This window comes from Panthera uncia, chromosome A2 (genome assembly GCF_023721935.1).
Source record: "Panthera uncia isolate 11264 chromosome A2, Puncia_PCG_1.0, whole genome shotgun sequence".
Classification (NCBI taxonomy): Eukaryota; Metazoa; Chordata; class Mammalia; order Carnivora; family Felidae; genus Panthera; species Panthera uncia.
In genome coordinates, this window is record NC_064816.1 from 75,475,669 (window position 1) to 75,488,888 (window position 13,220).

The 13,220-nt window shown below is 48.9% G+C and overlaps 1 protein-coding gene across 4 annotated transcripts in view; it reads left to right on the forward strand.

Annotated features, from left to right (window-relative positions):
• Positions 1 to 13,220, forward strand: part of ATXN7L1 (ataxin 7 like 1) — a 246,070-nt gene that overhangs the window by 76,403 nt on the left and 156,447 nt on the right. For all 4 annotated transcript variants that reach the window (XM_049642790.1, XM_049642791.1, XM_049642797.1 and 1 more), the window contains exon 2: positions 8,173 to 8,277. In XM_049642790.1, coding sequence (XP_049498747.1) covers positions 8,173 to 8,277 — 105 coding nt within the window. The remainder of the gene's footprint in view (positions 1 to 8,172; positions 8,278 to 13,220) is intronic.

Sequence of the window (13,220 nt, forward strand, 5' to 3'; positions counted from 1 at the left end):
TAAATTACATGAAACTGTTGTTATACTAAGAGTATCATAGGGATTGCTCCCTTGACATTTTTGTAATTCCGATAGACAGTGGGGTGATTTCCCAACACTGGACAAGACTTCTGGGGAAACTGAAGGACATTTTCTGGGGCTTTTTTTTTTTTTTTTTTTCAGGAAACTGAAATTCAAAGTTGTCTGTTTTGCTCTCTTCCCATTCCCCTGCTGTGGGATTTTCTATCGACAGCATAGGTATCACGGATTGCTGATAAGCTGTTCCCCTGCCTTCAAAGCCAGCCTCATTCTTGCAGCTTCCCTGTTCAGCCTGCGCTCCGCTCCGCTCTACATCCCACTTGCAGAGGGAAGGCATCAGCCCTTACTCACGCCTTCTTAACTTTTTCATCTTCTGAGCTCTCACCAGTTGTTGCTTCATAATGTCAGAGTTTCAGGCTCTGGAAGGTGTCCAGGGGCAAATTCAAAGGCTCACAGCCTCTAGTTTGATCCAAATCTACCAAACCAGCCGTCTTCCCATCTTAGAAACATATCCCGTACAAACAGGGGATTGGAGATGTCACCCTGCCTTTTCCTTAACTGCAGCCATTTTCCGAATGCGAAGACCGGATGCAGCAAAAGTTCATATAGACACGTGGCTTTGCGTGTCAAAACTGTTCCCCTCAAAAAGCTGTGTGTCTTGATGAGGCGCCTGCGTGGCTCAGTCATTTGAGCGTCTGACTTTGACTTTGGCTCAGGTCATGACCTCACAGTTTGGGAGTTTGAACCCCATGTCGGGCTCTCCGCTGTCAGCTCATAGCCCGCTTCGGATCCTCTGTCCCGTCTCTCCCTGCCCCTCCCCCACTTTCACTTTCTTGCTCTCAAAAATAAATTAAAAAAAAAAGTTTTTTGAAAAAAACTGTATGTCTTGAATAAAATGCTACTCCCATCCGGCCAATTTCATTTCAGTATTGACTTAAGAGACAGTTAACCAGCCACACCAAGACATCGGAGTTACTGTTTCACTTTCATAGAAACCTTCTGCTGTCCTGAACTTTGTCTCTCCTTCCATCACAGCTGAGCTCTGTCCCCTTCCTCCCTCCTCCGCTGTCTGGGGGTGGGGTGCATTTAGGGAAGGTGAGGCTGTGGGAACCTCAGGGACTGTCCAAAAGCATGCTGAGTATGCCAGCCTCCGTTGATAACATGAATGCAATTGACAGTCGACTCTGCCACAAATGAGAATTTTAGCAGAGGTAAGACAAGAAGTGCCTGCTTTCAAATAGGGGCACCGAGACTAGCCTGTGTGTGATAAATTTATAAACAGCATAAGGTTAATACCATGAGCCTGATCTGTGAGTAACCTCTGTGAACAACCTTTAATAAGTTGACAGACATTGGGAAGAACTCCAGGAACTTAATTCTCTACTCCCCGCTACCCCCACACCACCAACCCCCACCCCCTTCTCTGCACCAGACCGTGGGCAAGTTCTAGCTCGATGTGCTGATCTAATGATACAGAAAGCAATCAACACGTTTACCTGGCTCTGTTGTGCATAAGTTCTTGGGTTAATAATCGGTACCCCAACTGTAATTTTATATTAATATGATGCTTTCCTCCCAAGTTGACAAAAGACTTTCTGTATCCCACTGTGGTAGATGATGAATATCATTTTCTCCATTTTTGTAATTAGGGAAATTGATGCAGGGAAGGATGATGCCACAATGGGTGCAGGTCAGTGGTATGCTGGCAGATGTTCAAACAACAGTCCTCCGAGAGGTTATAGTAGACACTGACTCACACGGTGTGAATATTCCCACCGTGGTGATTTAACCTACCAATATGCCTCACTGAGTGCTGAACTAGGAGGACGCAGTCAACTCCTGTGAGCTGTTCGGGGGGCTCCGGCATCAAACTGGCGCTAATGATTCAGTTCAGGCTTCAGATTCCCAGGTGACCACCGAGAACCGGCTCAGACCCTGACTCACTGGACTGCCTTGAGAAATGTTTTTCAGACTTTGAGTTGTGACCTATGAAAGAGTCCTGAAATTTTGAAAACTCAGTGAGCATTTTCTAAATGAACTAGAATACGGGGCACCTGGGTGGCTCTGTCGGTTAAGTGTCCGACTTTGACTCAGGTCATGATGTCACAGTTTGTGAGTTTGAGCCTCCACATCCTCAGAGCCTAGAGCCTGTTTTGGATTCTGTCTCCCTCCCTCTCTCTGCTCCTCCCCCGCTCACACTCTCTTTCAAAAAAAAATTTTTTTTTAATTTTTAAATGAACTAGAATAGAGTAAAACCAAAAGAAATGAGAACAGAACATATCAGAGTGTAATGTACATGTCCCAATGAGAGAAGATGGATGGATAGATAGATGGTTGGTTATATGGATAGATGGATGGATGGTTCGATGGATGGATGGATGGATGGATGGATGGATAGGTAGGTAAGTGGATGGATAGACAGATGATAGACGATAGATAGATAGACAGATAGACAGATAGATAGATAGATAAGGTATATAGTGGGCTGAGGTCAAAAACCAAAAAAATACCTAGAAGTAAGTGTACCTCTGTTTCTCCCATCTGCAAAATGGAGTTAATGAAGCGTGCTCCCTCCTCGCATGTTTTCAGTCCAGGAGTATGACTTAAGGTCATCTCTGTGAGTGTCGTGGTGGTGGTAGCTCCCTATCTGACCTACAGTTGGTCTATTTGCCGGAGCAAAATGGGGGGGAAATGGAGAAGTTTGCCTTTCTGTGTTTGTGAGATGGTTGAACTGTGTTTGAAACTGGACAAAGTCTCATCATTCCATGTTTTCCTGGAATCCAGCCACAGCCAGAGAGAGAGCCTTCCCGAAAGCTTCCAGCCTTCCTCGGTCCACACACACATTCAAGTTCTGCGGATCAGAGGGACCTCCAGGCTCCCCAGGAGGTCTGCTGTGAGTGGCCATGAGGGAGAGGCAAAAGATGTGTTGCCTGGAGCAAAGACTGTCCCACTGGAGAGAGAGCTAGTTAGTTCTGAAAGATGGGAGAGATGACCTTGGTTCTCCACACTCTCTCCCGAATCCCTGGTGGAAGAAAACACAGGCTTTTACGAGCCATCACAGCAACCCCATGAACTGTAAGCCTCATTTTATGGATGAGGAAACTGTCACTGAGAAAGGTTGGGCACTTTCCCGGAGGTTGCCCAGCAAGGAGCACTGTACTCTAATCCCTCCTTCTGAGCCCAGGCCTGCACTCATGCCAGTGACCTCCTCCAAGCCTTGGGACAGCCTATTAGTCATCCAGGCAACCCTTCCAAACTGGTTTCTGCATCTGTGAAATGGGACTTTGCTCTATTAATGAAAAAAGCAGCCTTTTGCTGAGGAGGGAGCCTTGCCCTTTAGAGTCAGAGTCCCAGCATCTCATCTGCACTTACAAATCACGCCCTGGGATCTCAACCAAATTATCTTTGTTTCCTTGCCTGGAAAATGGAGATGATGGCAACTTTCTAGATTAATTATGAGGATTAACTAAGATAACGTTACCACATCAGAAGGTCTAGAAGGACCCATATTAACACATCAACAGTGGTGGGTGGTCTTGTTGCAGGTGGTTTCACTTTTCCCTCTTTTCTCATCTTTATTCTGGTGCTTCTCTCCAGAAGAGAAGTCCAGACCCGATTTGTAGTCTTTGCCCCTTTCCAGGGTGTAAATACTCCCACGATGGCTGATTTCAAGCTACCGCCCTGACACCACGGAACGAGTTGGGGAGAGACATGCTGTAAGCCCACCTCAGCACACACTGCCGTTATTTTAAACTGTGCACAGAATGTGTTCTTTGGGCAGTAAATTGAGAGAGATGGGGATTGATGAATAGAATACCTAACATGTGCCAGGCATGAGAGTTTTCAGTTCCGCCTGTCCTTCCTCCTCCATCTCCAAGCAAACAGCGCATGGCCCACCATCACCTGGCCACGTGAGGGGATGGTCTTCCGAGAGGCCGAGTGCCCTTATCTTGCTCCCCACCCACCAGGCTCTCAGAACCTGGGCCTGTAGAGGAGATTCTAAGGTCAGCCGACTGAGGAATAATCAGGCAGCCTAGCAGGGGAGACACCCTCACTTTCCACAGGAGACACGCTCTCAGCAGACACATGCAAGGTTGAAACCGCCCTAGAGGAAACCAAGAAGGGTCTCAGTGGAGCGGAGGGTCTGGAGGGGAGTGCGTGCATGCACACACACACACACACACACACGGCCAGCCAGTCTCTGGCTAGCCTAACTTGTGATCTGAGAGGGACCTGGGTGGGGCAGGGAGGTGGGAGTTCTGCAGATCTCTGAAGGATTACGGAAGAAGTAGGAGTCCTGACAGGCCTCAGCCGGATCAGCAGGTGCAGAGGCACAACTCCCCACGCCTGCGATCTGGGCCTGCCGGACTCAGTATAGCTTCCCGCACAGAGTAGGCACTCAAGAAATTTTTGTTAATCATTGTTTTTTTTTTTTTAAAGAATGAATTTTTTTTTCTTTTTTTTTTTTTTAGTTTACTTACTTATTTTGAGAGAAAGAGCATGATCGGGGGAGGAGCAGAGAGAGGGGTGGAGAGAGAGAATCCCAAGCAGGCTCTGAGCTGTCAGGGCAGAGTCTGATGGAGGGCTCAAATTCATGAACCCTGAGATCATGACCTGAGCAGAAATCAAGAGTTGGATGCTTAACTGACTGAGCTACCCAGGCGCCCCTGGTTTCTTTAATTAGTAAGTTTCTGCTGCTCCTTTATAGCCTGATCTCTTGCACACAGGATATAAGGCACCTCGGTAAATGCTTGTTGAATAAATAAGTAAGTCTCAGCCCTCTCCAGCTCCTGGTTTCACGTGTACCTGGACATAAAATGTAACTAAATCTAAATGAGATGCACAGTGTTTATAAAAGTTGCTAGTGATTTTTTCAATGTCTTCTAGTTTTTTTGCATTTTTCAAATGTATCTTCAAAGACATAGATTGATGGATCACTTCTGTTATTTTTTTTAAAAAAAGGACCTATATTATAAAAATAAATAACCTATACTAGAGAGTGGTATCAACAGTGAAAGACCAACAGCTGTCCTCTCCACCCTGTGGTGCCTGAACCAGGGGCCCTGGACACATTGGGCGGGCCCAGCACGGGCCTCCTCACACTTCGGGTCTCCTGTCACAGCTGGGTTCTCTCTCTGCGTCTCTTTCCACAGGCCTCCCGCCCACCAGGCACTGACTAATAACGTTCCCCTCTGGTAACAAGTCTTAGTCAGAAGTGGAAACAGAGGCAAGTTCTGGAGAGAGGAAATAGCGGGCCGCACCCAGGGCCACCGACAAGTGAGAAGTTCAGAGGCCTGCATCCCCAGCCCCACCCTGTCCCTGCGGTGGAGGCAAGTGGGCCCTCGGGCACCTGCGGCAAGAGCTGGTGTCCCCCTTGCAGCCACACGCCTCCTCCAAGGCAGTGCGGGACTCCGCTCCTTGCTGAGTGACAAATGTGTGGATTCCACTGCTCTCTGAGCTGCAGGGCTGTTCTAAGAACACAGAGCTGAGGGTGCCTCTGTGGAGGCATTTGCTGGGTTATAAATGAGCCGTCCCCACATCAGGAGGAACCCGACTCTTCCCAGTGACCCAGCTCTGCAGCTGGGGGCACCATTGTGCTTTTGCCCATTCTGTGTTAAAGACCTAGGTGGAATCTAGAAAATGAGGGGTTTTGGGCATGTGGGGAGAGGAAGTTCAGGAGGTTTGTGACAGAAAGCATACTCGTGTGTACACAGTCTCTTCATTCCTCCATCAACCGTGTCAGTGGTTCTGAGCCTCCTGCTCTGTGATTCTAGAACTATTCTAGATCTGGTGGGCTAAGAAGAGGCAAGCCCAGGTGCCCCCAGGGTTCTCTTTGCACCCTGTGGTACACGAGGAGATGTGACCATGTTTCCGCAGAACCTAACTAACTTTCTTTCATTTTTTTCTTTTTGGACTTTTATTCACATACTGCACAATTTACCCATTTAAAGTCTACAAGGCAGTGCTTTGTAGTGCATTCACAAGATTATACAACCATCACCACTGTCAATCTTAGAACATTTTTGTCACCCCGAAAGGAAGCCCTGCACCCCTTAGCAGCACCCCCCAGCCTCCTCCAGGCACCCCAGCCCAAGGCAGGCACAAATCTAATTGTTGTCTCCGATAAATTTCCCTGATCTGGACAAATGGAACCATACAATATGTGGCCATTTGTGTCTGGCTTCTTTCACTCAATATAACGTCTTCAGGGTTCATCTATGTTGTACAGGTGTCAGTATTCTGTTCCTTTTCGTGGCTGAATAGTATTCCATTACCTGGTTATAATAAATTTTGTTTATTCACCAGTTGATGGATATCTGGGTCATTTCCACTTTGGGGCTGTTAATGAATAATGCTACTACAAACATATGTGTACAAGTTTTTGTGTGGTCATACACGTTCATGTCTCTTAGGCCACATAACTGATTTTTTAACACTGAATAGCAGATCGTGTCACTTTTTTGCTTAAAAAAACCTTCAGTGGCTGGGGCACTTGGGTGGCTCAATTCAGTTAAGCATCCAGCTCTTGATTTCAGGTCACAACTCAGGTCATGATCCCAGGGTTGTGGGATCGAGCCCCATGTCAGGCTTCATGCTGAGCATGAAGCCTGAAGCCTGCTTGGGAGTCTCTGTCTCTCTCTTTGCCCATTCCCTGCTCGAGCTTTTTCTCCCTCTCTCTCTCTCTCTGGGAAAGAAAGAAAGAAAGAAAGAAAGAAAGAAAGAAAGAAAGAAAGTAAGTAAGTAGGTAGGTGCCTGGGTGGCTCAGTTAAGCATCTGACTTCAGCTCAGGTCATGATCTCATGGTCCATGAGTTCAAGCCCCACATTGGGCTCTGTGCTGACAGCTTGGAGCCTGGTACCTGCTTTGGATTCTGTGTGTGTTTCTCTCTGTCTGCCCCTCCCCACTCACACTCTGTCTCTCTCTCTCTCTCTCTCTCTCTCTCAAAAATAAATAAACATTAAAAAACATAATTAAAAAAACCTTCAGTAGCTTCCCTCATTTGTTTGGTTTTTTTTTTTAATGTTTATTCTTTGAGAGAGAGAGAAACAGGATGAGCAGGGGAGGGGCAGAGAGAGAGAGACACACACAGACTCTGAAGGAGGCTCCAGGCTCTGAACTGTCAGCACAGAGACTGATGTGGGGCTCAAACCCACCAACCATGAGATTATGACCTGAGCTGAAGTCTGACACTTAACTGACTGAGCCAGTCAGGCGCCTCAGCTTCCCTTGTTTTTAAAATCAGCTTCAAAACCCTTACTCGGTCCATAAGGCTTACAGCTTCTGGGCTCTCCCCCTTGTCCTCCTGTTCAGCTGAGAGGCTCCTTAGACACACAGAACTTCCTGCCTTGACTGACTGGGACTTTACCCCCGCCCCCCCCCCCCCCCCCCCCCCCCCCCCCCCCCAGGGAGGCCCCAGCAAAAACCCCCCCCCCCCACCTCCTCAGGGAAGCCTCTGCAATGCCTCTGACCAGGTTGGGCCCCCATGCTCTCATGGGACTCCTCCCTACATCTTAGTCCCTCAGTTATAACCAAATGATGGCTCGTGTGATTATCTGCTTTACATTTCTCTCTTCTGCCACATAAGCTCCGGGAGAGCAGGGCTCATTGGTGTTCATCAACTACCCACGCCCGTGGCACAGTGCCTGGCACACGTAGGCCTTTGGTAGATATCGGTCGGATGAGTAACAGATAATGATGGCCCTTGTTTTCAGGCTTCCTTTTGCCTTGGGGTCAAAGGTGATGGGAAAACAGGCACCTCACCCAAGTGACCTCTGCTTCGGCAGGAATGGATCTGGGGGAGCCCCCCATCCTAAAATAACTAGCGCCCCATCGGGGGCCGGCTAACACTTGGCCCCTTCGTCAGGACAAGGTAACCCCCCGCAGATGGGACTCGCAGCCTCGCAGCACCTCTAACATGCGGGGTTATCGCGGTCCGACTCCCGGGCTACGATGAGCAGGGAGTCCGCGAGGCGGCAGCTCCTGCGGGCGCCGGGAGCTGCGTCAGGACTAACCCCGTTCCCTTCCGTAAAGATCATCGCCTTGCTGCGCGTCTCCTTTGAAAAGCTGCCCCGGAGGAAATTGCAAGAGGAAACTGTGCACCCTCTGAGACTTAATTGCTTTTTCAAAAAAACCCTGTTTTCATTTCCCCCACAGATATGCACTTATTTGGCCATTATCCAGCACATGACGACTTCTATCTCGTAGTGTGCGGCGCCTGCAATCAGGCCGTCAAGCCGCAGGTTTTCCAGGCGCACTGCGGTAAGTGGACCCCCGCGCCCCGCGACGCGTTCGCGGCCGCGCCCCTGCGGCTCCCACGCGGGGTTGGCCCCGTGTCTGCTTTAGGCCGCGGCGCCGGGTAAGCTCTTCCTGCGGCCCTGCCTCTGCTCACAGGGGAGCTGTCTTAGGAGCCGCCGTCCTTCTTCGGAAACGCTCAGGCCTGTCAGACCAAGTGAGAGAAACCCTGCAACCCGTTTAGGGAAATGGAAGCCCGCGGGAGCCATCCGCCCAGCCTTTCGGTGGCCTCCGAAGGTGACCAAAGGAAGGGAGGAGCGGGGCCTTGAGGAATTGCTCCTGCAGCCTGACACCGTGTCCCACTGGCAGAGAGGGCCAGACCGGGTCTCCCGGGGTTCACGCAAGGAGGGGCTGGAGCCAAGGGCAGCCCAATGTGGGGCTGTCGGGGCCCTGCCCCAGGGAAATAAACGCCTGGTACTTAAAGCCTCAGGTTTAGTTTCTCTTTCTCCAAGAATGCTCTCTGTTTGTGTGTGGGAACCTCTGTATCATTACATCCTTGGTCTCACAAATTCCCTTCAGTATGTCAGCAGCAAACCCTAGACCCCCTTCCGTGCGGGTGCCTACAGCAGAGAAAAGTCTGCCTGCCCACCCCCTCAGGAACGCACAAGCAGCTGCTGACCTTAGGCAGGCAGTTACTTAACCTCTCTGGATGGAAGTTTCCTTATCTTTAATTTACATGGGATGTTGGACCAGATGATTTCCAAAGCTGTGATATGCTGTGAATTCCAGAACGGTTATTTCCCAATCTTTTTATTTAAGCCAGACTCCCTTTTGATGAACGTAATGTCTCAGTGCCCTCTTTTACTGTTACATCTCAAAGCACGTTACATGTTGTGCCTTAAAAAAAAAAAAAAAATCAAAGCAGTAATACTATTGAGCATGCTTTTGTAAATGAGACGTCTCCCCCTTTCTCACACTCAGAATTTCTGACTTTCCCCCACCCCTTCAGTTATCACTATTCTGTAATAAATAGGTTTAAAATAAAGGGAGTTGCTTGTCTGAGCTCTTCAGTATATGTATTTGGGCCTTTAGAATAGCTTTTATGTATTCCAATATCATCTATGAATATGTATACATGTATATGATATATACATGTCTAAATACATATAATCTATCAGTGTGTGTGTATATATAGTGGCCATATTTTCTGTTGTTAATACACAAAGAGAATCCAGGATTTAGGGGCCCTCTGCAAGACCTTCTTACCTACACAAGGCAGAGAGAGTCCCCTACTTAAAGTGCCATACAGAGAGCTCTGTTTTCAGAGGCCAAGTCTCCTGACGTGCCTGCAGCCAGCTCTGTGAGCTTGAGCTACTTGCTGAAGGTCTTGGGGCTTGGATTTCCTCTTCTCTTCCATGAGGAGTGATTTCCACTGGTGCTTCTAACTCTAACATTTTCATTTCTGGCTGAGTGAGCATGAAAGGAGCAAGTTGTGTGCTCGGCACGAGCTGACCTTCTTGCTCAGTGCTCTGTAGCAAATGACCCTCCCTTCCTCCAAGAAGAGAGAGAAAAGGTCAAACCTTTCCGACAGGAAACTGTCAGAGACCGAGAGGTGGTGCCACCAGCTAAGGTGACAGGTGGGGGAATCGAAAGCAGAGCAGCGGCAGGAAGATCCCACACAGCTAGTGGCTCAGTGAATCACCATGGAATCTGTGTGGCCGATTGCTTCTGTTGGTCTCATGACGGATGATGCAGAGGCTAGATCACCCCGAATGTGATGGGCATTCCTTCATTCACAGGGATGTGCTGCTGTTCTGGGCACTGGGATATGCCTGCGAACAAGACAGACGAAAATCCCATAAGCCATCAAAACCTTCCCTGGGAACTTAATCCACTGGCAGAGTCTTTGATGGAAGGAACCAGAAAGGGACCCCGGACCCCACTATGCCCTGCAGAATTCTGCCCAAGGCAAGGAAGACCTCAACTAGCCAGTGAAGGCAGCCTCTAGGGCTTGGCTCTGCTCACCCACGTGCCTCCCTCTGTGCTAGGCCTTTGGGTTAAGGAGCCAAGTCGAGCTTAGGGGGATGGCCAACGGTTTCGTGGCTATTTCCTCTGAGCAGTGACAATAAATTAGTCTGGGGGTTTGGGGTGACTGACCCCATCACTCGAAGCCCAGACTCCATTGGGCTTCTTGCTGAACCAGCTGACAAGTAGTGATGGGAACACAACCACAACTCAGCAGATGGAGGCCTCAAAACCTCCCTTGTCTTTCAGGTGTGTGTCCTGTTGATTCACAGCCCATATTTATCACGACCAAGAGAATGCAAGGCAGAGCTCAGAACCACAGCAATTCTTTGGGGGCAGTGAGGATTTCTTAGTTTCCCTGAGAATTCTTTCTGTGCTTTAATGATATTTCTTTTCGTGCTGTTTTATCTCCTATGACTAGCCTTGCTCTCTTCAACAAGTTAATAAGAATGACACTGTGCTAAATGCCAGGTACTGTGCTGTGCACTTTCCCTATCTTTGAGTATGTAATCCTCTCAACGGCCCTACGAAGAGGTACCAGTATGATCCCTGTTTCGAACGTGAGGATGCCAAGGCTCAGGAGCACCCTGCCTGAGGTCTCAGAGCTAGGCAGGTGTAGAGCCTGATTAGGAATGCAGGCAGCATCACTCCAGAGGGAGAGAGGTACATAGTCTGCTGGCTTAGCCATCGTCTCTCACTGCCTGTCTGCATGCCCTCCCTGCCCTTCCCCCTCCAAGACCCACCCCATTCAATCACCACGTGGCGCATGAGAGTACGGGTCTTCAAACTCTATTTTATTAGCAGCAGAGTTTTTTTTTTTTCCAAAAGGAATCTCATGAAGAACCCCTGATCTATAAATATATACGCAAAGCAGACCACTGGGGTTGAACTTTGTATAGGGGCTCTAACCCCACCTACCCGGCCTCTCCTGACTCCCAACCTGCCAGGGCTTCCATAGAACAGCCTTTGCAGTTTGTTGTGATGGAGAGGACGTGGGGTGGGAGGCAGACAAAGCAATTCATGTTAACTGTGTGACCTTGGGCAGGTTGCCTCTGTCTTTCCACCTTGTCTGCCTCACCGGAGTCACTGGTGCAGAATAACTGGTTTGCAAATACACCCAGAGCCCGGGTTCATTTCCTCCCTCTTCCTGCATGGCCTCGTTCCCCATTGCCCCCAGTTGGACGTGATTCATCCCTCTTAGTATCCATAGACTTCTGTTGCCCTGTGCCACGTCTCACCTTCTGCCGTGCATTTCAGTTATCTGTGGACTGTGTCAGCACATCTGCTGGCTTCTCGGATCCTTCCAGGACCAGGGACGTGCATTTTTAGCCCTGTGTTCCCAGCCAGCCCCCAGAAATGAGTTCATCATCACCGGGCTGACCCCAGGAAGCAGAGCTATGGTGCAGGGAGAGACATAACCCTGGGGCCAGTATGCCCGGGAACAAAGCCCAGTTCAGCCCTGCCTGGCCCTGAGACCCTGGACTTGTCACGTTTTAAATGACACAGGACTGGACGATATGTTCTCTTAGAAACTTACTCATTCTCAGTACGTGTGATTCAGCTCCTGGGTTTTATGGATCCTGGCATATACAGGGAGATGGGTGAATGGCAATATGCAAGGTCTCAGTGCCCTGGGTATTTAAGTGAAATTGAAAAAATACACATGTGTATTTAGGCATTTGGCTCTGGGGGACTTTGAAGGTTGATGGTAATGTGAAACATTGAAAGCCATAGTGGAAAAATCATGAATTTTGTAGTCAAACAGACCCGGGTTAGAATCTTGACTAACATTTACTCTCTGTGTAACCTTGGGCTAATTGCATGACCTTTCTGAGCATCATTTTCCTCTAAAATGAAGGTGACAGTTCCTGCCTCGCAGATTTACCATGAGGAACAGAGATATAGTAGAGTTTTCTGGCACATGGGAAGGAAACAAAGAAAGGGGAGCTATTATCGTCAATAAAGTATGGCTATTTCTTATTAAGTTGAATGTTTCTTATGAAAAATGGGAAAACCGATTCGGTCAGATGCGTCCTGTCTTCATGTCTTGCCCCGTCTCTGGGGGCGTGCACGCTGAGGTCAGCCTACAGTTGCTGGCCTGTGATTCATCTTCAGCTTCACATACTCTTGAAGACAAGAATTGTCAGCCTGAAGATGATTACATTGCCAGGAGTCCCAAGGGTCTGGCTTTATAGATATGGTTTACATGCACATGAGGCCCCAGTGTCAGCTCCTTTGGAAATGCCGCGAAGCTCCCAGTACCTCTCTGGGGCCCCTGCCAGAGTCCATCCTGCTCTGGTCACGTGGCTGTACAGAATCCCCACTGCCAGGACTCTCTGCATTCCCGTCGCTCCTCACTTTGGGCCCCACGCTGATGTCCCAGGTATAAAAGGCCCTGTGCTTGGCCTGGAGGCGGAGGCTCTTTGGGGGCCACCTTCTGAGCCACCCCACCTGTGTGGCCCCCTGAGGTCTACTTCCTGAGTCCATGCAAGGGTCCTTTAGATGCTTTTTAACCCCCTGCTCAGAAGATCTAGGATGTTGAGGGATAGCTTTGTTTCTGAAGCCCCTTAGGTGAGTTGATGAGGTTATTTAGGGATAGTCACAGAAAGGGGGAAATGGAAACAAAAAACCTCACCTTGGGAGCCCTGATCCCACTCAGCAGGCATCCCTATCCTCACAGCTGTCCAGCCCAAGGTGTAGCTTAATATGCTGCCATGATGTGACTGCCTCATGGTTGGGAATAGCCTCTCTGGAATAAGTCTGCTTGGAATCAAGTTCCAGCACAACCGTTTATTAACTGTGTGACCTTGGGCAGGTTACTTTGCCCTTCCCAAACTGTGCTTCAGTTTCCTTATTCTTAAAATGGGTAGAGTGGTTTACCTCACAAGGTTGTTGTAATGATGAAAAGAATTTGCATTTGGAAAATACTTAGTACAATTGTGAAA